Below are 25,356 nucleotides of genomic sequence, written 5' to 3'. Positions count from 1 at the left end.
GGAGGTTTGGGCTCATTTCAGGCCACACAGTGATGCTGCGGGAAGGAGTGGAGCGGGAGCTGGGTCTGTGACTCTACGCACCAGCAACTGATCCACTCGCTGCCATCTTGTTAGACTCTGGAGAGAGCGGCCTTGTGTGTGGGCGCTTCTGTGGGAATCAAGAAGGCGCCAGAGACACTGGAGCTCTGACTTCATCTCACATAACTCTGAGTAAGATGAAGGTCAGGTTTCAGCACAGGGATCTGGCTGGATGACCCTTCAACCCTAGTTAAGGAAGAGGGAATCTGCACTAGAATTACTCATCCATGACCCTCAGACCAGCAGCCTAGACCTTGCCTGTGGGCCGGGCAGAAATGCAGGACTCACAGGAATATAAGAGATCAGACTGGTGGTTACCAAGGGGGAGAGGGTTGGGGATGGGGTGGGAGGTCGGGGTTAGCAGGTGCAAGCTTCTACGCGTAAAATGGATAAACAAGGTCCTACTGTATAGCAGAGAGAACTATATTCAATATCCTAAGATGAGCCATAATGGAAAAGAATATGAAAAGTGTATATATGTATATCTATAAAACTGAGTCACTTTGCTGTATAGCAGAAATTAACACAACATTGTAAATCAACTGTACTTTAATTGTGTGTGCTGTGTGTGCGCTAAGCCGCTTTAGTCGTGTCCAATTCTTTGTGACCCTACGGACTGTAGCCCACCAGGCTCCTCTTCACGGGATTCTCCAGGCAAGAATACTGGAGTGGGTTGCCATTTCCTTCTCCAAGCACCACCTAGGAAGCCCCAATTAAAAAATATTAAAACTAAAAAAAAAAATAATAATAGCCTACAGGATTCAGAATCTGCAGCTTACCAAGATCCCCAGGTGTTCTGGAGAGGCAGTAGGTACTGTCCTAGAACTGTCTTCTCCAGTTTCAGCATGCATCACGTCACCTGGAGGGCTTGTGAAAACAGAGCTTGCCCAGCCTCACCCCAGACTTTCTGATTCATAAGCCTCAGGGAAGGTCCAGAATTCTGCATTTTTAACGAGTTCCCAGGTGATGATGAGGCTTCTGCTCCAGGACCCCCATTTGAGAAGCTCTGCTCTGCAAAGACCATGACCTTGTCGCTTCTTCTGCAAGGGGCTTGGGGAGCCATACTCCTTGAGTATCGGCACCCACTGCCCACACCCTTCCAGAAGAAAGCCTTGATGATGAGCCTCGAGAATGTACATTTTCAAATAACGAGTTCTGACTCATTCTGATCAAGCTGTCGCTCTGTCTCCCCAGCCCTGAGTAGTTTCTGGGAACACTGACAAGTAACCTGCAGGGATGTTTTTTTGCAGATTTTTGCTTTCTAGAAGTCAATGGAACATATTTTGTTGACCAGTTTTATAATCTAAAGAATCCTTAATGTTTTTAAAATGTAGGAAAAATGAGGGCTTCTCAGGTGGCTCAGTGGTACAGAATCTGCCTGCCAGTGCGGGAGACACAGATGCGATCCCTGGTCCAGGAAGATCCCGTGGGCCACAACTGTTGAGCCCATGTGCCTCACCTCCTGAAGCCTGAATGCCCTAAGACCCTGCTCCACAATTAAAGTAGCCACCGCCACAATGAGAAGCAAGCACACTGCAGCTCAAGAGTAGCCCCCACTCTCCGCAGCTAGAGAAAAGCCCGCACATCAACAAAGACCCAGCACAGCCAAAACTAAATAAAATTATTTGTTTTTAACGTGGGAAATATGAGAGTAAAAGATGGCCCTGATATGTTAACCGCTGAGGAGTAAGTCGAGCAGCCATCTTGCTAGTGCCTGGGCATAATATTAAATCAGTGCACTCACATCCGGGTACATCAGAGGGTGTGGTTGATCTTAACTCACAAGGAAGCCAGCACTATGAACTAGGGTTCCTCTGGGATGTGGCTTAAATTCATTCTGATCTCTGAAATTCCACTTCTTCCATCCTGAAGTTTCCCTTGTCCCAGGGTAAGCATCCTTTGTTGTACCGTCTGCGTGCAGTAGCCGGGTTAGGTGAGGGCGTGGTAAAAGCTAACTGGGGTGTGACAGACACTAGAGCATGTATAATTAGCTGTCCAACCTCAGTCCAAGTGTTAAATGAATCTGATCTTTTAAATATCATGATCCATGAGTGGAGGATTTGAGAGGCATTTATGTCACGTGGTGAATTTCTGAACCTCTCAACAAAGAGGTTGCGTGGGTTTTCTTGGTTAGGTCTTTTACTGTTATTAAAAAAAGCGGCTGAAATCCCCCGAGCATCCAAAACCAAATGAAAAGTGCAACATGGTGCTTAACAGAGTGAGATCTAAAAGTCCTGACCTCATATGGAAAACATACTTGTCGCTGCCAAGGTGGGGAGGGGTGGGGAAGGCTGGATTAGGAGTTTGGGATTAGTAGATACAAATTATAATATAGAGAATGGATAAACCACGAGGTCCTAGTGTGTAGTACAAGGAACTATATTCGATATCCTGGGATAGACCATAATGGAAAAGAATATGAAAAAGAATGTGTGTGTGTGTGTGTGTATCTATATCACTGTTGTACAGTGGAAATTAACACTGTAAATCAACTGTACTTTAACAAAATAAATTATAAAAATAGAAATAAATAAAAGTCCTCATCTCTGTAAACCAGCCCTGTGTGTAAACACCACATCCCCACCGGGCTCCAGCAAAGCGGATGGTGCCAGGCTGCAAAGTGCTCTAGGTCCCTTGGAAGGAAGGCCCACGATGATGAAACTGGGAGTGAGCAGTGGGCAAACCAGTGGAGAATGAGTGTTCTTCTCTCCGGTACTGAAAACCAGTCACCATAGCATGAAGCTGAGCTCACCAGGAAGATGGCAGGGCTCCCATATCCTCACCTGTCTGTGCTTGTCCCAGCCAGGTGGACACCTGAGGGTTATGAACACGGTGGAGATGGCTGTGTTTTTTATTTCAAGCCTGGCCCCTTCAGGGCCCTGAGGGCATGTGGGGAGAAGCCAGTTGCTCGTGTGTAGGATGGAGGCCGCACCATGGAGATTCCCCACCAGCTAGGCAGGCAGGCCTGCCAGCTTCTGAACTCCTCGTATCCCTCAGCTTCATTTGAGAAGACTGAGAAAAAGAATTTCTTCTTCTAATTCTTACCATCTCCGAAGGCCTTTGTCAAGAACCATCCAGGTGCTTCAGTGAGAGTACAAAGAAGGCAGGTGTCTCTGTTCGTTCCAGAACTGAGGATTTGCCAGTTAAACCCTTGGCTTACTTGATTGTTTGTTTGGTGTGCTCATCTCTTCTAATTCTTCTTTTCTTCCTGACCTGATAAATTATTCATTAAACTTGCCTTTTGAGAGTCAGGTGGGGAATCTTCCTTTCACAGAAACATAAAAATCTCTGGACTGGGTCCTATATTCCAGCTCATGGAGACATTGAGAATATGGTGGGATGTGAGATGGATATGTGTCTGCCCTCGGGGAACTTTTAATTCAGATCAGCAGAGCAAACATGCAAGACAGGAAGAAATAGAGTCAAAAGGTCCAACTGCACACTTTGTAAAAAGACCATTCAGTTCAGTTCAGTCACTCAGTCGTGTCCGACTCTTTGCCACCCCATGAATCGCAGCACGCCAGTCCTCCCTGTCCATCACCATCTCCCGGAGTTCACTCAAACTCACGTCCATCGAGTCGGTGATGCCATCCAGCCATCTCATCCTCTGTCATCCCCTTCTCCTCCTGCCCCCAATCCCTCCCAGCATCAAAGTCTTTTCCAGTGAGTCAACTCTTTGCATGAGGTGGCCAAAGTACTGGAGTTTCAGCTTTAGCATCATTCCTTCCAGAGAACTTGCTTATGCAAATTGAAGACCCCTTACCTGCGCGCCTCACCCAGTCTGTCAAAATCGTTCTCTCCCCCTTCCTCCTCTCCTGTTCCCTCATGAGATTCACGTTTGAAAATAAAAAAATGAACCTTGGGAATTGGTTTCCAAGTCAGGATATGAAGAACAGTAACCTTAGAAGGCATTCCTTAACCACCAAAGTCACTCGCCTTTTGGCTTTTCTCAAGGCAAAAGCAAAATGGTGGCAGGACTTTGATAAGCAGTAAACTATATTCTGTAACGCAAGTTTAGTGTATTTTGGAAATGAGGCACACACACACACACACACACACACACACACACACACACACACCCTCAGAGGGACAGATTTCCCATTTCCTGTGGGGATCAATAGGTTTGGTGTGTACAGGATGAAATCAGGTTAGGCTGACAGATGGCCTGCAAGATTGATAACCTGCCCTGGGGATGAACGCTCGGGTCTTCCTGCAGCAGCAGCAGCAGCAGCAGCGAACCTTGATGGCAGGGCCAGTTTGCTGACGTCAAGTGTTTCTCTTGTGCTCCAAGTTGCTGAAGGAAGAAATGTCAAGATGCTGCTCCAGAGTGATGGTGAAATGATTCAGAAAAACCATCAAGAAAATCTCACCCTGGAGACCTTTGCTGTCTTCTGCTCTTTGGGTGTGTTTCCCCCTGACTCAGGGAAAGAGAGAAGCAGGATGATCTTTACAGCAACTGGTTTGGCAGAGACCCTTGGGTCTTAGCAGGGCCCCCGTGGACAGCAGGCGTTGCCTGAGATGACTCCTTGTGCACAGCAGTCCTGTTTGACTCTCCTGTGGAGTTCAGTGTACACAACTTACCGACAGCAGGGCCCCTTTAGTCTGAAGAGAGAGTGACCTCAATTCAGATACTTTAGCTTCAGAGTCTTTCAGGGAACGGGAGAATTCTGTGGAGGGCTTCTTGCCACTGCAGCCTGTGCACCTCCACCTGCTTCACAGGACAGAAACCCAGCAGAGAATTTCAGTCCTCAGCCCTTGTTAAATGTGTCTGATTAATCTGTTGCTTGTAAAGTGTCCTTTTACTGCATGGTTCCCACACCTGGTGACAACCAGGAAGGAGGCGTATCCATGGGGATGGGTCCTCGATCTCCTTATTTCAGCATCAGTGAGGGGTCATGCGTGGAGGTGGTTCCCATCATGTGTAATTATGAGTCAACTAGGATAGCTGTAAAATGATAATGACCATCATTACTGACCTCAGCCAGCTTCAAAGGAGCCGTAGCTAATCTCACTGCTGCTGCTGCTGCTGCTAAGTTGCTTCAGTCGTGTCCAACTCTATGCAACTCCATAGACGGCAGCCCACGAGGCTCCCCCGTCCCTGGGATTCTCCAGGCAAGAACACTGGAGTGGGTTGCCATTTCCTTCTCCAATGCATGAAAGTGAAAAGTGAAAGTGAAGTTGCTCAGTCGTGTCTGACTCTTAGCAACACCATGGACTGCAGCCCTCCAGGCTCCTCTGTCCATGGGATTTTCCAGGCAAGAGTCCTGGAGTGGGGTGCCGTTGCCTTCTCCGAGCTAATCTCATGGGCCATCCCAGCTCGACACAATTATTAGTTACAGAATTTGCAGGTATCAGAATCTACCTGTTAAATGTGTTTGGCTAAAGAAATAAATAGCTGATATTTGGGCTCCTCAGGTGGCACAGTAGTAAAGACTCCACCTGCACTGCAAGAGACGCAAGAGATGTGGGTTCGATCGCTGAATCAGGAATATCCCCTGCAGTGGGAAATGGCAACCCACTCCAGTATTCTTGCCTGGAGAATCCTACGAACTGGTCGCAGAGTCGGACACGACTGAGCATGCACATGTTATTATTTGGGCTGCAACTTTCATTCATTTCTACCTTGTTGGACTTAATCGGAGTGGCTGATGGTCTAGGCTAATGAAGACAATTAAAATGCTCAGCAGAGGCACCAACAGCAAGAACAGCAGGTCTCTCCAAAAGCCTGCTGATTAGGGCCGAGAATAGAATTACACTGCCCCCTTGTGGTTGAAAGTGGCATGTGCTTTTGAAGTAAAAGGCTTTGGATTTTTCTCCAGATCGAATCGCTTGTTGATTAAACCATGAAATGAATGGATATAAAAGTATGAGAAATTTTGGAGTTTTCAGTCCAAAATAGTGTAATTATCCAGCACAACTTCTAAAAAATCCCCCAACAGAAGTCCTGTAAACTCAAGCACCGACCTTTCTTAAGGCCAAATGACAAGTTCCACAGTAGTCTGAAATTCAGGGGTAGAAGGATCCCAGTGCCTCTTATAGAGCAATGTGTGGGTGGATGGGTGGGTGGGTATGCCCATATGCACATGCGTGCTCTGTCCCTAAGTCGTGTTCAATTCTTTGCGACCCGGTGGACTGGAGCCCTCCAGGCTCCTCTGTCCATGGGATTCTCCAGGCAAGAATACTGGAGTGGGTTGCCATTTCTTTCTGCAAGGGGATCTTCCCGACCCAGGGATCAAACCTGCATCTGCTGAATTGGCATCTCCCACTAAGCCACCTGGGAAGCTCTTAAAGAGCAATACTATAATTATAGCTGGTCATGAATGGTGTATTAGTGCAGCAAATGGTAAAGCCTATTCTAAAAGAGAAAGAGTTGATGTACAAGTGTTAGGCTAAACCTGCTATTTCACGAATATGATCTTTTGCAGCACATCTTAGTGGGACATTCAGGTGTCTTAATAAATGTTCACTGAGGTCAGTAAATTGTCCTGCTTTCCCCTATGTTGAATAACTCATAAAATATTTACACATGAAGTCTGACAATGGGATGCTGTTTGAAAAGACAGCATTCTATAATTGAATGTAATTTTATTGTAATAGGTAGGAAGAGAATTAGAGAAATAAGCTTAAATATCTCCTTGAAAAATTCCTGAGAGAGCATCCCAAACTGTTCGTGTATTTCTGCTGATATGGCTTGATTCAGGATGCTCAGGAGACATCTTACTTGATGAAGGAATTAGGAGAGAATAAATTGGTCTCCATGGGTTTCCCTGGTAGATCAAATGGTAAAGAATCCACCTTCAATACAGGACACCTGGGTCCAACCCCTGGGTCAGGAAGGTCCCCTGGATGAAGGGAACAGCAACCCACTCCAGTATTCTTGCCTAGAGAATTCTATGGACAGAGGAGCCTGGTGGGCTACAGCCTATGAGATTGCAAAGAGTCAGGCACAACTGAGCAACTAAACACACACACACACACACACACACACACAGAAGCTGGTCCCCAAGACCAGTAACAGCATCAGTCTTGGACTGTCTTTTCCACGTGGACCCTGGCAAAGAGTGTAAGGTATAGGAAAGCCTCGCTCCTTGGGGGACCCTTCCTTTTCAGGGTGACTCCTTACTTCCCGGACACTGTGCCTTGTTTTATCTCCCCCTGTCACTACTCTCGAGAGAATTCTTCAACCTTTGGTAAGGATGCGGATGGCTCCGCTGCTCAAGATGAACTGCATGAAGGACCCCTGCTCACTGCATTTAAATTCAGTGAAACCAGTGTGTGAGGGCCCAGCCTCGGGCAGGAAAGTCCATTCCACTTCTTGGAAAGCCCTGGACCATTTAGCACAGGGCTTCCACTCCCATCCCCACTGGGAAGGAGCACCATGGAAGCCAGACGTGTGCATCTACACAGACAGGGGAGGAATGGGCTAGCTACGCACACTGGGAGGGGTAGAGGTAGTCTGTCTGCACACCGGAGAGCGCAGCCATGAACACCCACGGCGGGAAGGCAGTCACGTCTCATAGTAGATAAGCCAGAAGAAATGGGCAGAATTATGGAGACAGAAGACCAGAAAGAAACTAGGAGACACGAGTTAACAGTGGTGTGGATTTTCTCTAAAACAAGAATAATCCCGCCTAGAAGTCATGTGTGTAGACACCTCTCACAAGCACTGCTGGCCCCTGCAAGGGTAGGGGCTCCCGCCGCACTCCCAACCAGGGCTGTGACCGTGTGGCTCCTTCAGTTGCATGCAGAAGTTTCTGAGAGGTGAAGGTCACCCACACAATCGGAGCCCTTGCCCTGGGGGATTGCAGTGTATTATAATATCTGACTCAGAAACACACCAGATCTTTCTTTTCACTGTGGCATTTTTTGTGTGCACCAGCAGAACTTTTGGAAAAAGTATTACTTTCACTTTCAGTAGCTTTTCTGCAGATTCTAGTGCAAGGGTGGCGAGCCAGGAGTTTTGACACATTTTCTGTGAGTTACATCCTTTATTCAGTTGCGGGTAATAATCCGCTTTCATCCTTCTTCTCCCCACACTGCTCTGCGAGGCAGAGCTGCTGCTGCTGCTGCTAAGTCGCTTCAGTCGTGTCTGACTCTGTGCAACCCCATAGATGGCAGCCCACCAGGCTCCCCCGTCCCTGGGATTCTCCAGGCAAGAACACTGGAGTGGGTTGCCATTTCCTTCTCCAATGCATGAAAGTGAAAGTGAAGTCGCTCAGTCGTGTCCAACTCTTTGTGACCCCATGGACTGCAGCCTACCAGACTCCTCCGTCCATGGGATTTTCCAGGCAAGAGTACTGGAGTGGGGTGCCATTGCCTTCTCACCATGTTATATTATATCGCCTCCCCCTGTTGAGAGAGAGAAAGAGAAACGTGCACAGAGATGAGAGAGGGGCTTGCTGGATGGATATGTAGCTTTTGAATAATTCACTAAGGAAACTGTTTTCTAAGGACCTAGCGCTTTATAAATAGACACTGATTAATCATTGTACGAATGAGTGAGCAAATGAAAGAAAGGACACACAAATGCCTGCACAACGGATCTTCTTTGTTTGTGCCTCTTAAAATGTGCTACGCATGGACCTGGATATAAACATTTATTGATTTATGTGCTTGCTTGAATGTATTTTAATAACTTACTCTGATGCCAATTTGTAGCCTAAGTTTAAAGTGTATTATTCATTGTTGCAACGAATCATAAGAGAAGTGCTCTTCAGTTATAGCTGTCCAGGGGCAAACAGGCAAAGTCAACGGGACCATCCATGACAGTATGCTTGCAGCGTTCACAGGTATAACATATAGCCAACGCAGGAAGAATGCCGTTCTTTATTACCCAGGAAGTTGTACGTTTATGTATTTATGGAGCTTTAGGATGTGTTTGTGTTGGTTTAAGGCTGTATAGAAAGCAGTCAGCTTCATCTCCTAGAATTCTCTCTGCATACTTACAGATACAATTTCTTTTTCTCCAGCTTTTTTTAATTATTATTTTTCACCTTTGAATATTTAAATACAAAATGTTTCACCTGGAGAAAATTTTCTCCGGTTGAACCAGAGTGCACTCCCTAAGCTGCCCAGGTGCAGGCTTGATGTCGCTGCTCAGTGGATGGCTACGTAGTCCCAGCTCTGTCAAGGAGCAAATGGAAATACAAATATCAACCAGCCTTTTTATTAAAAAGTGTTTTGAGTTCTGTTGAATTGTCACGACACAAATATTTATTTGGTGACTTTATTCACATAACTTGAGAATGAAGCTAAGGCTGTGTAAGTGAGAAATGTTCTAGAATTGAACAAAGCAACTGTTCTTTAACAAGCTCTGATGAGAAAGCAAATCATTAATTTGAAATAGTGCTCTATTTTTCAAAATCTAAATCTTAAAATATTTCGCAAAGCTCATTGGCTGTTTTCATTTAGAAGCCTTGTAACGCACTGGACCTGGGAGCAATAGCCCCCAGTGAGAAGGAGCGCCCTCTAGGGGCAGAGGCCACAAGTGCCGGAGTCAGAGCTGGCTGGACTCAGGTCCTCCGCTGCCACTGAACCTGACAACATCGTGGGGGAACTTAGTGCCTGAACTTCAGCTTCCTTGTCTGAAAAATGGGAGTTAGTCATGCTTTCTTCACAGGCTTGTGTCAGCAATGAAATGAGGAAAGCACTTGACTGCACATGTGCTAAGTCACTTCAGTCGTGTCCGACTCTTTGCGACCCTATGGACTGTAGCCCATCAGGCTCCTCTGTCCATGGGATTCTCCAGGCAAGAATACTGGAGTGAGTTGCCATGTCCTTCTCCAGGGGATCTTCCTGACCCAGGAACCAAACCTGTATCTCCTACATCTCCTGCCTTGGCAGACGGATTCTTTACCACTAGAGCCGCCTAGGAAGCCCCCATGTACCAGGTACTAAGTGCCAGGTACTACAGTGTCCTAGGGACAGCTCTTACCCTCAGTTTGTAGTTGTTTATAGCTAGGCTTCTTTGCTGCTGGTGATGTGTTCTCAGCACAGACTTTCTTCCAGTGTCTTGAAAGTAGACTGAATGCTTACAAACTTTCATGAAAGCCAGCCCTGAAAATAAAGTCATAGGCTCAGAACAGGTGACTGTTTCTGAAGGTGAGTATAAAGACTATCTGTGTCATTAATTGTATTGACCTGAAACCTTCTCGGAGAGAAGCAGGCTTGGGGAGTTGAGGATTCAAGTGGGGAAGAAAAATGTAGCAAACTACGTTTTTGTGAAAGCTGTAATAAATGGTTTACAGTGTTCTGTGGGAAAAAAGAACCCAAATATACGTGTAATTATTTGTTTCTTTTTCAGCAGATTTTCTCCAGGTGAAACATTTTGCATTTATTTAAATATTTAAAATTGAAAAGTAATAATTAAAAAGACTTGGAGTCTTACTTGAAAACATTAAGAATCTATCCCCCAAACTTACAAAAATAACATCTGTGGCCTCAAACACAGAGCTAGGCACCACACACTCCTGCTTTGCGTTTTGGGTGAGAAAACAAAAGCACGGACCATGGAGGGGTACTTGTTTCAGGTCGAGTCCAGTGCATTCTCTACACACCTCCCTGATCTGCTCAGACTCACCCCCAGCCCCCACTCCCATCTAGCCCCTCCCCGACAGGAACTTGCTACCAGATTCTAGCACCTCTCCTGAGAAGTTGTCAAAACACAAGCTGTTCTCTCTGCAGGAAGACGCCACCCTCTGCCCCCATGTCGCCACCTTGGAAGGACTGACTGACTGCTGCAGCCCATGCCACTTCCCGCCCCCACCATGGGATCCGAGGGAAACTTGCCGATCGAGGGACAAGCACAGATCATCCTGCTGGGGAGCCTGGCATCTGTGGCCACCTTCTTCCTCATCACCTTCCTCATCTTTCTGTGTTCCAGTTGCGACAGGTGAGAGTGATGTGTGTCTACTGGAGCCTTAAAATAACACGTTCCTGGGACCTAGAAGACCTTCTGTATTAAAAAGCCTGTGATGGATGGCATCCCACTGCACTCCTGTGATTAACTGCCTTCTCTCCTGCAAAGGGGCCCAGGACACTTTTTATTAGCTCAATGAAAGGCCATTTTGGTTTTCCCGGGGAGCAACTGGAAGAGACCTTATATATGAAAGCCCTTCTCATGAGCACACCCATGTCTAAATTTATATTGTCTTTTTCCATCTGTGGACATTTGGAAATCTAAGCATGATGTGTATTAAACACACTCTTTTTTGCTACCATGTGAGAGTTACTGAGAATTTTTGCTGCTCTGTAGCTGTGGAGGGGTCATTTTATTAAAGACGTGTAATCTAGAACTGCAGTTTCTTAAGAAACAGATTTTTCTAAAAGAGAACCATTCTGTGTATGAAATAACCATCTTGTCTTATTTTAGAATTGCACTTCTCTCTCTCTTGACTCCTTCAAATAAAATGTGTAACCCTCCCACCAAAAAAAAAGCTGGGCTGGGGGGGGATCTTTGCTTGGACAGAAACAGAGTCCTTCCGAAGCCAGAGTGATTTTCCAGGTGTTCAGACATTGTTACAACATATGCCGCTCTCTGGTGAGTTGGCTGCTGCTGGGGCAACCAGTGCAGACCAGCTGGCAGCCAACCCTCCTCCGAACTCTTCTCAATAACCTTGGAAGAGAGTTGCCAAGTGTCATTTAAAAGTCTGGATATGGCTTCCTGCACTGAAGTCTCTGTGAAAAAGAGAAAATCTGGAGTCCCTGAACTCAAGTAGTGCCGGTTCGGACCCAGGTCTCCTGAGCTGGGATAGCGTCCCGCTGGCCAGGAAGATGAAGAAATAAGATCCAGGAGGAGAGGAGTGTCAACTCTCCTGGGCCTGGGAGGGTCTGTCTCTGTAATTATTTATGCTCCCGCTAGGTGTCACTGTTGCCTTATACATTTATGGGAAAGGTAACCTCTAGTACTGATGGCTTTCTTTAGCCTCTCCTGAATAAAAATAAATTCTATTTTTACTGGATGGACTTTTCCATAGTCTGGAAGTACACATGACTCATCCTGAGAGCATGTACCCTTCCCAACAAGCCAAAAGTTGTATTTTCTTTATTTTCTCAATCCCCTGGCAGTGTGTGACTTTGCAAAGACTGAATTAAGAAAAATGAAGACATGAGAACTGTCTGGACTTCCTTAAAAAAAAAAAGAAAGAAAGAAATCATCCCAGTATTCTAGATATAAACAGTTTCTACTCAAGAAACTGCCCCCAGTTCTCTTGTTAACTTGTATTTTCTACTCCTGGAGGAAGTGGGGGCAAGAGAGCTGGCTAGCCCCTTGCTAGGACTTGACCCCCTCAGACCCTGCTGCCTGCAGAGGAGGGGTAAGTTGTCTGGCTTCTGGTTTCTCAGTAAAATAAACTCGGTTCTTTATCAAAAGAGAGATTTAAGTATTGATACAGTTTGGATAGGAAAGGGGAGTGTATGTTTGATTTTAGGTAGCACGTTGGTATTACAGCCGCGTTTCCTTTTCTGTTTCAGAGAAAAGAAGCCAAGACCGCACAGCGGGGACCATGAGAACCTGATGAACGTGGTGAGTGTGCAGGCACGTGTGTGTGTGCACACGTGTGTGCACTTTGAGGCATCAGCCACTTCTCTAAGCAGGTCCCTGCAAGCTTACAAGCTGAGGGCAGCAACTCAGCCAGAGATAACTGGCTGCCTGGGCTGAGCCCTTGTGCTGGAGGTTTAAACTCCCCGTGGCTAGCGTGTGTGCACGCTCAGTCACTTCACTTGTCTCCGACTCTTTGCAACCACTGCTCGAAAGATGCTCAGATAGTTCCAGCTTACCGCAGGGATGTTTCTGTTTCGCCTCTGCCCAGCTCCAGCTGGTTTATTAGTTGGCCGCAGCTGTCATAACAAAGGACCGCAAGCTGAGTGGCTTAAATAATAAATTTATCATCTCAGTTCTGGAGGCTAGAAATTCAAGATCATGGTAGCAGCAGGCTACAAGGGCGTGTGTGTTCCAGGCTGCTCTCCTAGCTTCCAGTGGTGGAAGCACCTGCCTTTGGCATTGCTTGGTTTGAAGACTCTGCCCTCACTATCATATCTGTCCCTGTGACTCTTCATACCATCTTCCCTCTGTGTGTATTTATGTCTGTCCAAGTTCCCCTTTTAGAAGGCCTCTGATATGATCTCATCCCTCATCTTAACCTGTTTCATCTGCAGCAACCCTGAGTCCATAGGAGGTCAGTTTTGAGGTATTGAGGGTTAGGACTTCACTATAGGAATTTGGGGAGGATGAAAATTCAACCCGTAACAGCTGATCAGTAAGCTCACAGGAGCCTGAGACCCCCAGCATCCTAGATGGCCTGGCCCAGTTTTCTTGCTCTGTGTCCTACAGGGTCCTGACAAGCCCAAGGGCCTCTGGGATCCACCCAGGTGAGGAGCAGCTTGAGTGTCCTGGTCCCACCATGTTACGCTCAGGCCTGTGCCCTTAACTGGCTGAACAATACTAACAGCTGGGGCCACCCTCGTATTGTTGTTGTTGAGTCACTATGTTGTTGTTGAGTCACTAAATCGGGGCTGACTCTTCGTGACCCCACGGACTGTAGCCCACCAGGCTCCTCTGTCCATGGGATTCTCCAGGCAAGGATACCGGAGTGGGTTGCCATGCCCTCCTCCAGGGGATCTTCCCAACCCAAGGACTGAACCCATATCTTCTGCTTGGCAGGCGGATTCTTTTCTGCTGAGTCACCAGGGAAGCCCCTGCCTTCATATACGCAGGATAAAACTATGAAGTTGCTTCCTCTCCTAGATGTAATTTTTCAAGAACAACTGTAAATCTGTCCGAGGAAGAAGGGGCAAAGAGGAACGATGGATGAGTGAGGGATCTGGAGGTGAGGTCTGGAATGAAAAAAGCAGCCAGCAGTCAGGTTCCGAGCCCCCCAGCAGGCGCCTCCAGTCCCAGGCGCCCTGCCCTGTGAATGTGGGAACTCTTCCAGCCCAGGCCAGGAAGTGGTCAAGTCTCCTCTCCTAGGAGCCCCTGGGGTCCTCCCTTTTGTCTCTGCATGCAGGTGGCTCACCCACCAACCCCTTCCTGGCTTCTCAGCACCACCCTCCCTCCTACCCTCACCTTGTCACCCCCACTGCAGTCTCTGGTTGTCTGTGTCCCCACTTCTCACCTGTCCCCAACAGCTCTGTTAGATTGTGCCCAGAATGTAGGTGAGGGAGAAGGTGGCGCCTCTGCTGTAGCTTCGCACACACACAGGCCCAGGGGTGACCCAGGGGAAAGGGAGTCCCCTTTCATGGGACTGAAACAGTTGATTCCCCATAAGTTTCTGGAGCATGATGAGCATGAGCTCCGTACTCTATTATTATTTTTGTGATTTAGTCACCAAGTCATGTCCAACTCTTTGTAACCCCGTGGACTGTAGCCCACCAGGCTCCTCTGTCCATGGGATTTTCCAGGCAGGAGCACTGGAGTGGGTTGCCATTTCCTCCTTCCAAATTAGTGATCAAACCTGTGTCTCCTGCTTGGCAGGTGTATTCTTTACCACTGAGCCACCTGGGAAGCCCTCTCTGTTATTATTATGTCGTTGCCAGTCAGGAGTCAGAGAATTTGAGAAGCCAGGTAGCCAAGGTTTGTGGTGCTATTTACATCAGAACTTCCTGTGTGGACTCCTGGAGCCTGTCAGGTGTGGCCACCTGGGTCCTGCACGCACTCCATGAGCGGGATTGGGGAGCAGACCATATCGGCCGTGATTCAGCTGCTACGTGAGACAGGCGGCATATTTCAAGAAATACGTGACCTAGCAACTTACTTCCAACTGTAGCTCAGCCTTGTGTATTATGCCCTGTGTTGTCCACTTCAGCCAATAAGCCCAGTAGAAAACGATCAATGCCATTCTTCCCCCCAAGGGTCTTGAATTTGTGAGAATAAGGAAGGTTTGCAGACCTAAGTTTTAGCACACAACATTTTTTGTGAACCTTCAGGTGGAGACTTGGCTGATTATGAACATCTCAGATGTCAGTGACGTTTATCTTTGATCAGATTTAAGACTCTTCCCTTCAGATGACAAAGATGATGTTTTCTCTTGTTTTCCTCAGCATGACACACCTTTGAAAAGGGTAACATTTCTGGCATCTCTGGGAGAAAGATGGGGCCACTATCTGCTGGCGCTAATTCTGATCAGCCCTGGGGCTTTCCCGTCCCACCTTGCCTTGAGCTAGAAGACTGACTCCCCAGGACCTACTGTAGCCCATTTGTGATCTGGGAAGGGAAACTCTGTGGGTGGCAGCCTCAGAAGATTCCCAGGACAGCTCTGTCCAATAGAACCTTCTATCAAGATGCCTCGGCTGCACTGACAGAATGGCCACTACCCGCATGTGGCCGTTGAGCCCTTGACATGCAGCTAGTCCAACTGAGGAACTCCACTTCATTTCACTTAATTTGCATCTAAGTAGCAGATGTGGGTTTTGTTGTTGCTGTTTTAATTTTTAGAGAAAGCCATGGATGGAATTCCCTGGTGGTCCAGTGGTTAGGACTCCATGCACTCACTGCCAAGGGCTGGGATTCAATCCCTGTTGGGGAACTAAGCTCCACAGGCTATGCAAATGAATAAATATAAATAAAACAACAACACAAAGGCATGGCTATTCCCCTCTGCCCCGCAGTCTGACTCGCTTGGCTCCTCTGTTCTTGCAGCCTTCTGACAAGGAGATGTTCAGCCGCTCTGTCACCAGCCTGGCCACAGATGCGCCCCCGAGCAGCGAGCAGAACGGAGCACTCACCAACGGAGACAGTAAGTGCCGCCACAATTCCAGCTTTCCGGGCAGGCCTCATTACCTGCGAAAGGACTAGAAATATAGCTCAGAAAGGTCAGAAAATGTAGCTCGGAACACCACCACGTTTACTATCATCGTTTCTTTATAACACCAGCTCACTTGCCTGCATGACCTGGATGGAAGTACCTGGGAATTAATATCTTCCCCAAGGCAGCCCTTCACCAATGAGTGGTACAAGGAGGGGTCCCTTGTCCCTTGGCTGAGATAACTCGTAGGCCTGTTTATTACTCTGTTTTTCCAGACTCTTCCTGCAGGATTTGGCTCCAGTCACATATTTGAAGCTGGCTTATTAATGCAGACTTTATTGGCTACATTACCCACTGTATTTCTTACACCTTTCAATAAACCGTTCACACATGAAAAAAGAAAATGTAACTCAAAAAAAACTAGGAAATGTGTTCTTGCTCTCCTTTTGTATTACTGCCACTTTTAGCAAAAAAAATATTTCATTTGGATGAAAAGTTAGTATCTATGAGTTGGCTGCTGTGTGCCCTCACTGTAAGATCTGAATGTTTGTGAACTCATGTACACTAACAACTGTAAGATTACTGTTACCCTATAAGATTATGTTACTAGTATTACTACTGCTCTGTAAGATGGAGATTATTACTGTCCTCAGTTTACAGATGAGGCAACTGAAACATTGCTGCTGCAGCAAATTACCACAAAGTTAGTGTCTGAGAACAGCACAGATTAATTTACAGCTCTGGGTATCAGAGTCTGAACCAGGTCTCCCTGGGCTAAAATCTGTAAGTATTGTCCAGCCCAGTAGCAGCAGGGCAGCATTTCCTCCCCAGGTTCTAGGGGAGAATCTAGTTCCTCACCTGCTTCAGCTTCTAGAAGCTGCCCGAGTTGGTCCAGGCCTTTCTCTCCATCGTCAAGCCTCTCTCAGGCTCTTCTGCCCCTTTCATGTACAAGTGTTAGCCGCTCAGTCATGTCTGACTCTTTGAGACCCCATGGACTGTAGCCCACCAGGCTCCTCTGTCCATGGAATTTTCCAGGCAAAAATACTAGAGTGGGTTACCATTTCCTTCTCCAGGGGATCTTCCCCACCCAGGGATTAAACCCATGTCTTCCATATTGCAGGCAGATTCTTTACTGTCTAAGCCACCAGGGAAGCCCCTTTCACTTATAAGGACCCTCCTGATTACACTAGGCCCACTTGGATGCCCAGGGTCCTCCCCATTTCAAGGTCAACAGATAGGTAGTTTATCCTTGTCCTTAATTCCTCCTTTGCCATGTAACGAAACACATTCACAGAATCTAGGGATTAGGACGTGGACACCTAAGAGTGCATTATTCTGCCTGGCACAGAGAAGTTATTAATTTGCCTAAGATCTTATGGTCTATGCACTAAGGATCTGTAATGTGAACCTTTGATTTGAGTCCTAGGCACCCCATCTACATGCTCACTGCCTGATGTGAATGCTGAAAGAAGTCACAACTACATTTCCAGGGTGCAGTTTACAGACTGCTTTCACCTGCAATAGCAAATCGTCTTCTTACCTCCATTTATAGACCAGGAAGCTGTGGGGCAGTCAGGACTGACACTGTGTCTTCAGACGCCAGTGCTGGTTCTCTGTCTACCAGGACACAGACGTCTAAATCCAGAGGGCAAAAGTTCACCTCCTCCATGACGATCAAGTATTCAGAACACAGTGAGTGGTGGTGATAACTTCACAGATCAAGAGATCCATTATCAATTGCCCCAAATGTTGTGTCCAGTTCTTGCAACACCATGGACTGTAGCCCGACAGGCTCCTCTGTCCATGGAATTCTCCAGGCAAGAATACGAGTGGGTAGCGATTCCCTTCTCTAGAGGATCTTCCCAACCCAGATATCAAACCCAGATCTCCTGCATTGCAGGCAGATTCTTTACCATATGAGCCCCTGGGGAAGCCCAGATACTCCTTAGGGAAGCCCAGATACTCCTTGCTGCTGCTAAGTCACTTCAGTCATGTCAGACTCTGTGTGACCTCATAGATGGCAGCCCACCAGGCTCCCCCGTCCCTGAGATTCTCCAGGCAAGAACACTGGAGTGGGTTTCCATTTCCTTCTCCAATGCATGAAAGTGAAAAGTGAAAGCGAAGTTGCTCAGTCGTGTCTGACTCTTAGCAACCCCATGGACTGCAGCCCACCAGGCTGCTCCTTCCATGGGATTTTCCAGGCAAGAGTACTGGAGTGGGGTGCCATTGCTTTCTCCGCAGATACTCCTTAGGGACGCTTATTCTACCCTCCTCCCCCAAAGAGAAGTAGTCTTTTTTTTTTTTTTTTTTTCCCCAGAACAGGAGATAAGCACTTTATTCATTCTTTCACTCATTTCTTTTTTCATGTAAAAACCTAGTGAGATCAGCCATACCATAGATACTATTCTGGACTCAGGGTCTTAGAGAACCCAGTTTAGTCAGTAAAAACAAGTAGGTTAAAAAACTTAAGTTTTATTGCATAAGTTTTACGTATATAGGCTATATATAACAAAAATATAAATACATATGAATATTCCAGTATAAATATATGCTTAGGTATACACTGGCACTTAAACACACACATATATATGAGAATATATAGTATATGAAGAATATACAAGACACAGTCATTTAACAGTTGGCTCACTACAGTGTAGGTACCTGCAGCACAGACTCATTGGACATCAGTGATGAAGGATGTATCCAGCACTTCAACTGTCCCTGGCACCTAGTAGGCACTAAAAAATCATTTGATACAAAAGCATTCACAATATTTAAAGTAATTATCCTCCAATTAAAATAAATGGACTAATATCAAAAAGTCATTTGATTAAGGGATGACTGAATGCCTCCACAGAGTTACATTTCTGTGGCAATCTAAGAATTTCTTGTTTGCATTTTCTAATTTGAGGTAGAAATGTTGGGGTATGGGAGGGGCAGTGAGATGGAGAGAAAAGCTTTAAAAAGGCACAGGGTCGGCGGACCCGTTGGGACACTGTTTTGGCCACAGTCTTGCCCCATGGTTTCCATCATGTCTGTCAAAGTGACCTGTGAAGGAGGATGGCTCCCAAACAGTCCCTCCAAACAGAGGGAGTAGTCACCATGCATGCCCCGCTTCTGGTGCCCAGCACCACCACCCCCCCACCCCAGTCTGGCCCCTTGCAGCATCTCGTTCATCCTCTGGTCACTTGAACACTGCCTACAAGAAACCCATCAGGAGTAACCACAAATGTTGTATAATTGTGACCCAAATTTATAGCCAAGACATTTTATTACATACTGTATTGGAAAGATGTAGTGGATGGCTTTAGTTTTCACTGTGATTGAAATAAGAATGTGTGTTAGTTGCTCAGTCATGTCTGACTCCTTGAGACCCCACGGACCATAGCCCACCAGGCTCCTCTGTCCATGGAATTCTCCAGGCAAGAATACTGTTGTGGGTGGCCATTCCTTTCTCCAGGGGACCTTCCCAACCCAGGGATTGAACCTGCATCTCCTGCATTGGCAGGCAGATTCTATACTGTCTGAGCCACTAGGGAAGCCCAGATTTCCACTAACAGTCACATCATGTAAAATTTGCAACCTCAAGTCTAATAAAAAGCCAGCACCTTGATTTCACTTCACTTGACATTATACGAGTCACTGTAATAATTCTATAAGGAAGCATCTTTCTCCACTTTTAATGCTCCTGCTGCTTTAGTTCTTTCAGAAGACAGCACGGTGACCTGCATGCAACATTATGAGGAAGTCCAGACCTCGGCTTCAGATCTACTGGACTCCCAGGATAGCACAGGGAAGCCGAAATGTCATCAAAGTCGAGAGTTGCCCAGAATTCCCCCAGAGAGCTCGGTGGACACGATGCACAATGGGAGAAGTGCAGACGGGGAACAGGGTCTGGGGATGGAAGGACCCTATGAAGTGCTCAAGGATAGTTCCTCGCAAGAAAACATGGTGGAAGACTGTTTGTATGAAACCGTGAACGAAATTAAGGAGGTGACAGCAGCTGCCCAGCCAAGTCGAGGCCACAGCGGTAGGTCGAAGTCAACTTCCGGTGTGAAAGAGCTTCCGGGGCCACAGGCCAACAGCAGAACAGACTTTGCCGAGTATGCCTCGGTGGACAGAAACAAAAAGTGTCGACAGAGTGTCAACGCGGAGATTCTTCTTGGAAATTCATGTGATCCAGAAGAGGAGGCCCCGCCTCCTGTCCCCATGAAACTCCTGGACGAAAATGAAAACCTTCAGAAGGAAGAGAGTCAAGCAGGAGAAGAGGGAGCTGATGAGGGGACCAGTGAAACCAACAAGGTGGGCTTCTGCAATTTTGTTTTCAGCGCTTTGGTCCCGATTGGGAATCTAGCTAAACCTGGGCGTCTGTTTGCATGGTATTCTAAGAAATGCATGCTGACATCTTCACATGCATTGAATGGTAAAAACTGTTTTCATGTAAGCTGTGTTTGAATTTTTTTACCCCTCCAAGTAATAAAATACTGAAAACTCATGCTTATAAAATATTTCTGCCTTGGCACCTTGGAGATTTTCCAGTTTTAGCATCATGTCTAATTGAGGCCAAGTATTATTTTCTTCATTTTGAAGACCCAAAACAAAAAAGATGAGACTTTGCTGCCCATTTAGCCTCTTCTACCTTTTGCCATCCCAAGCAGTGGGGTGATTCCCACCCCTCCACCCAAGGTCCCAGAAATCAGACCCCAGGAACAAGCCCACAGGTGCTGCTAGGCATATCTGGTTATGTACAGTCAAGTAAGAGATTTTATTTAACAAAAATTTCTAAACAATAATCTGTGACTCTTAAGTTTAGATGTTCAACCAAGCTCTAAAATGCAGTAAGAATCCCTGAGCCTTCTCTGTGTGAGTCCCATGAGTTGACATCTGAGCCACAATAGCTTGGAATTCTCATCTCCTGCTGTGAGCATTACCTTGGGATTTTCCATTCTCTGCAGAGACAACAGTAGGGTTCTCTTCTCAGGTTTCGGTAGGAAGGCCGAGTAGGGGCTAGTGAGTCAAGAGGAGCCTTAGAAAACTTGTGGAGTTCATGATCCAAAGGGGAGCCCTGGCTAAGGTTATATGTGCGTGCTAAGTCGCTTCAGTCATGTCTGACTCTGCGACCCCATAGACTGTAGCCCTCTAGGCACCTCTGTCTGTGGGATTCTCCAGGCAAAGATACTGGAGTGGGTTGCCATGCCCTCCTCTAGGGGATCTGCCCGACCCAGGGATGGAACCTGTGTCTCTTCTGTCTCCTGCATTGGCAGGCGGGTTCTTTACCACTAGCATCACCTGGGAAGCCCTTATTCCAGGGGGTCATTCTGCACAGTATTCTCTGAATGCATTTCAGTTTTTCCTGTTACCCATGAGGGAAGCCGTTGACAACACCAGTGAAGTGTTTATGAGCATATTTGTTAAAGGCAAAAAATGCAGCCCAATTTTTTTCCCTTTGTATAACCAAAGATAATAAAACTAATGTGAAATTTATGCTGTTTAAAACAGTTAAACCTTTTTTTTTACTTACAAGCAGTTGATAGATAAGAGAGTTGATGGTCTAACCACTGCCAAGTAAGCAATTCTCCAGATGTCACATTAGAAACTGGAAATACCCATCTGGGAACCAGATTACCTTTCTGTAGGAATATAGGGATGAATGATCCATCGTTTCCATATAAACCATTCTCATTTTAAGTGATTGGGAGAACTTGAAATGCTTACTACTCATGCATTCATTTCCAAAAGGTTTTAATGAGCTTTCCCACTGTAAGCTGCAAGATCTAGGTGCTGGGAATGCACTAGTGAACAAACATATAAATGAACAAAAATCTCTGCCCCTGTGGAGCTTACATTTTAGTTAGAAGATAAAGACATAAATATGTATGTAAGTAAAGTATATTTTATATATATATACATATGTGTAAAGTGAAGTCACTCAGTCGTGTCTGACCCTTTGCGACCCCATGGATTGTAGACCACCAGGCTCCTCTGTCCATGGGATTTTCCAGGCAAGACTGCTGGAGTGGGTTTCCATTGCCTTCTCCAGGGGCTCTTCCCAACCCAGGGATCGAAACCAGGTCTCCAGCATTGTAGGCAGACTCTACCATCCGAGCAGCCAGGGAAGCCCCATATATACATATGTATTATATAGATAACATCACTGACTCAATGGACATGAGTTTGAGCAAACTCCAGGAGATAATTAAGGACAGGGAAGCCTAGCATGCTGCAGTCCGTGGATTCAGAAAGAGTCAGACGTGACTTAGTGACTGAACAACAAAAGTATATCTTAGAAGGCTTTAAAATATAAAGGAAAAAAATCAGAACAGAATCTGGGGGACTGAGAAAGTTGGGTAGGAGCACAGTTGTGAGGAGAGTGGTCAGGGCATGCCTGCCTTTGTTCAAAGGGCCATTTGAACAAAAAATTAAAAGGAGTTGAGAGAGTGAGTTGGTTCATGTTTTAGGGGAAGAGCAAATGAAGTAGAGGGAATGGCCAGTATGAAGGCCCTGAGGCCAGAGCATGCCCAGCCTCTCCAGGGACGAGGAGGGTATAGGTGTGGCTGGAGAGGGAGAGCAAGGCTAAGAGGAGTTGGAAGAGAGATAACTGGTGGCCCAACCCTGTATGGCCTTGGCTTATAATCTGAATAAAATGGGGTCGCTTGAAAGTCTTGAGCAGGATGACTTCATCTAGGTTTAAGAAGGATCCCTCTGATGGAGTTGACATTCACCCGTGAAGAATGGAAGCAAGGAGACCAGTTGGGTAGCCATTCTAATAAGCAAGACAGGAAACACTTGTTGGATCAGGGTAGGAGCAGCAGAAGTGATGGGAGACACTAAACTAGAACCAGGAGATTTGTTGATGGGCCAGATGTGGATGAAAGGATGAGGAAACAGTGATGCATCCAGGGGGTGGCCTGAGCCCCTGGCAGTGTGGGACTGCCATAAATGGAAGTAGAAGGACCGGGGGCCAAGCAAATTTGGGAGTTCGGGGCTGGACATATTGGTTTGAGATAGATATTGGTTGTCCAAGTAGCAACATCAGAGAACAGCTGGATGGAGGAGCAGGCTTATAAGGACAGGCTGGGCTGGGCTTGTACATTTGGAAGTCAGCAGCAGAAATTAGTTTTTTCAAGCTGACATTGGGTGAGATCACTGCATGAGTGTGTGTGAGTTCCAAGGACACAGGTCCAGGAAAAAAAGAAGCCAGCAGGAGAGAGGAAAATAGGAGAGAAAAAGAGGAAAATCCAGTGTCCTAGAAGCCAAGGAGTGAGTGTTCAGGGAAGAAGGGGTGACCCTGCAGCACACAGCAGGTGGATCAGGAGAGATCAGTGACACGGTGGGCATCCGTGTCCTGCTCAAGAGCAGTTTCTTTGGAGTCTAGGAGGCAGAAACTTGGACTGAAATGGGTTTAGAGAGATAATAGGAAGAGAAAAATTGAGTGCTTTTTTTTTTTTAGACAACTCTTTTAAGAGGTTTTGCTATGATGGAATTAGTAACAGAACTAGAAGGGTGGGCTGGTTTGGTTTGGGTTTTAGAATAGATAAATAGCCTGTTTTTATGTGGATGGGGATGATTCCATAGAGAGGAAAGTTGATGTAGACAGAATGGAGTGTGGCTGGTGCTTTATCCACGAGTGGGTGTAAGGGGTCAGGGTCTCCTGCACAGGAGGAAGGGATCGCCTTAAGGTGGAGCCGGGAAAGTTCGCTTGTGGCAACGGGCAGGAAGGAAGACACGTGAATGCAGAGACTGGGGGTGTGATGGGAGAGGTAGACGTTTATAGAAATTTCTTTTGATTCCTTCGGTTTTCTCAAGGTCCTCAGCTCGGGACGAGGTGTTGGGGGTTTGGGGAGAAAGGAGAAGATGTGAAGGCGGCAGCTAGGAAAGCAGGGGCCAGGGGGTAGAAGCAGGTGTAGGGAGATTCAGAGCAGCATTAAGGACTCACTTGAGGGGTGAGTTCTCCAGGGACCAGGGAGGGAGTGGAGTACTTCAAGTATGACAGTGATGGTTGACCATGGAGCTTGAGTTTGATAGGGTAGGAAGGAAGGACACGGAGGAGAAGTGAGACATGGAAAAAAAATGGTTGGGGGCCCCACAGTTCTGCAGGCTTGTTGGAACTGGGTTATGGGAGGAGTAGGCGTGAACAGTGAGTGCTGGTCTGAAGGGGCCTGCAGGGAGATGGGATAGTGGGGCTGCTGTGGTTTAGGGGAAGAGGGGCTGAGGTGCATCGGAGCAGGGAGGTGGGGCAAGGACGTACGATCAGTGCAGGGAGGTCAAGGAGTGGGGGCAGGTTTGGAAGGATACAGGTGGGTTGAAATCAGCAAGAATTCAGGCAGGAGAGGTGTTAGAGATTCAGTGAACCCAGAGCCAGAATCACCAAGAAATGAGGCCAGAAAATGTGAGTTGATTTCTCCACTAGTTATGAAAAGTTTCCAGATGACTTAAGAATCTTCCTGATGACTCATGCAAACTAGAAATAAAAAGTTTAGGGATTTGACGGACACCATGGTATTTTTTTCAGTCAGTTTTTCAACCTTTCATTGATGATCAATTCTTCAGTGATAATTAGGAACTGAAACAGTAATCATCATAATCATTTGGTTTTTCTGTACCTACAGATTCAAATTAAAAAATTAGAAGAAATGTATCTAATGTAATATTGCTGGGTATGTAAAATCATACTTATGTGTTTATTCCTGAGGTCCTTTATATAATTTCTTTGTAGAAAATAGTTTCTTGTCTAAAAATCATTTGAAAACATTTTTGTAGATAGTTGCATCAAAGCATATGCCCCAAAAAAAGGTTAAATTATTGACTATAATGATTTATTTTGTTCTAACAGAGACTTAGTTCATTGTCGTACAAGTCCCGGGAAGAAGACCCAACTCTCACAGAAGAAGAGGTGAGTTTTGTTACTTTTAAATAATCCAAAAGCTCTTGTAACAGAGAATAGCACTTCCTTCCTTAAGCAGATGCTCTGTCATGTTACCCTTCATCTGAGAAAGCTGAAGCAGGCCCTTAAGCCTATGGTTGGAGATAGGAGTTGGCGATGTTGGCTTTATCATGGTTCAGAGAAATTAACTGGGAGATGGGAAGACAAGAAAGGATAAGATGAACAAGGAAGCTCCATAGGGAAGAAGGAGAAGACAAAAATAGAAAGGGGAGGGGAAGAAAGAGGAATGAGAAGAGAGAAATGTAAGTGTGTGAGCTTTAATCAGGGAAGAGGTTCCCATTAGAAGGACGTTAATAGTGGGTTGGAATATGCAGGGAATTGGAACAGGTGGGTGTAGAGAATTTGCTCCAGGCTGGGAGACAGAGGAAGAAGGGCTTAAGCTTCTGGGAGACAGAGAGCAGGGAACTTCAAAAACACTTCCAGACTGGAAGTAGGGTTAGACATGGCCACCAATGAGAAACAGTGATGCATTCTCCCAAGCACCGGGGCTTAAGAGTCATGGGTTAAACTTTCAGCAAAGCCAGTATTTATGGGATTTTGTCAAGCTAGATTCAGAGCCGAACACCTTAATTTGTCTAGCTACATAAAGCCTCT

General features: G+C 46.3%; 1 protein-coding gene across 5 annotated transcripts in view; it reads left to right on the top strand.

The window, feature by feature from the left end:
• The window catches only part of PAG1 (phosphoprotein membrane anchor with glycosphingolipid microdomains 1), a 166,154-nt gene that overhangs the window by 126,433 nt on the left and 14,365 nt on the right, over positions 1–25,356 (top strand). For all 5 annotated transcript variants that reach the window (XR_006060846.2, XM_042254358.2, XM_012183909.4 and 2 more), the window contains 5 exons: positions 10,762–10,969; positions 12,550–12,601; positions 15,713–15,809; positions 19,519–20,120; positions 24,652–24,711. Coding sequence is in view for 4 of the 5 variants with exons in the window: in XM_042254358.2 (XP_042110292.1) it covers positions 10,824–10,969; positions 12,550–12,601; positions 15,713–15,809; positions 19,519–20,120; positions 24,652–24,711 (957 nt within the window). In the remaining variant the exon portion in view is untranslated. The remainder of the gene's footprint in view (positions 1–10,761; positions 10,970–12,549; positions 12,602–15,712; positions 15,810–19,518; positions 20,121–24,651; positions 24,712–25,356) is intronic.

The sequence above is a fragment of the Ovis aries genome, chromosome 9 (genome assembly GCF_016772045.2).
Source record: "Ovis aries strain OAR_USU_Benz2616 breed Rambouillet chromosome 9, ARS-UI_Ramb_v3.0, whole genome shotgun sequence".
Taxonomy (NCBI): Eukaryota; Metazoa; Chordata; class Mammalia; order Artiodactyla; family Bovidae; genus Ovis; species Ovis aries.
This window is presented reverse-complemented; position numbering and strand designations above follow the sequence as displayed.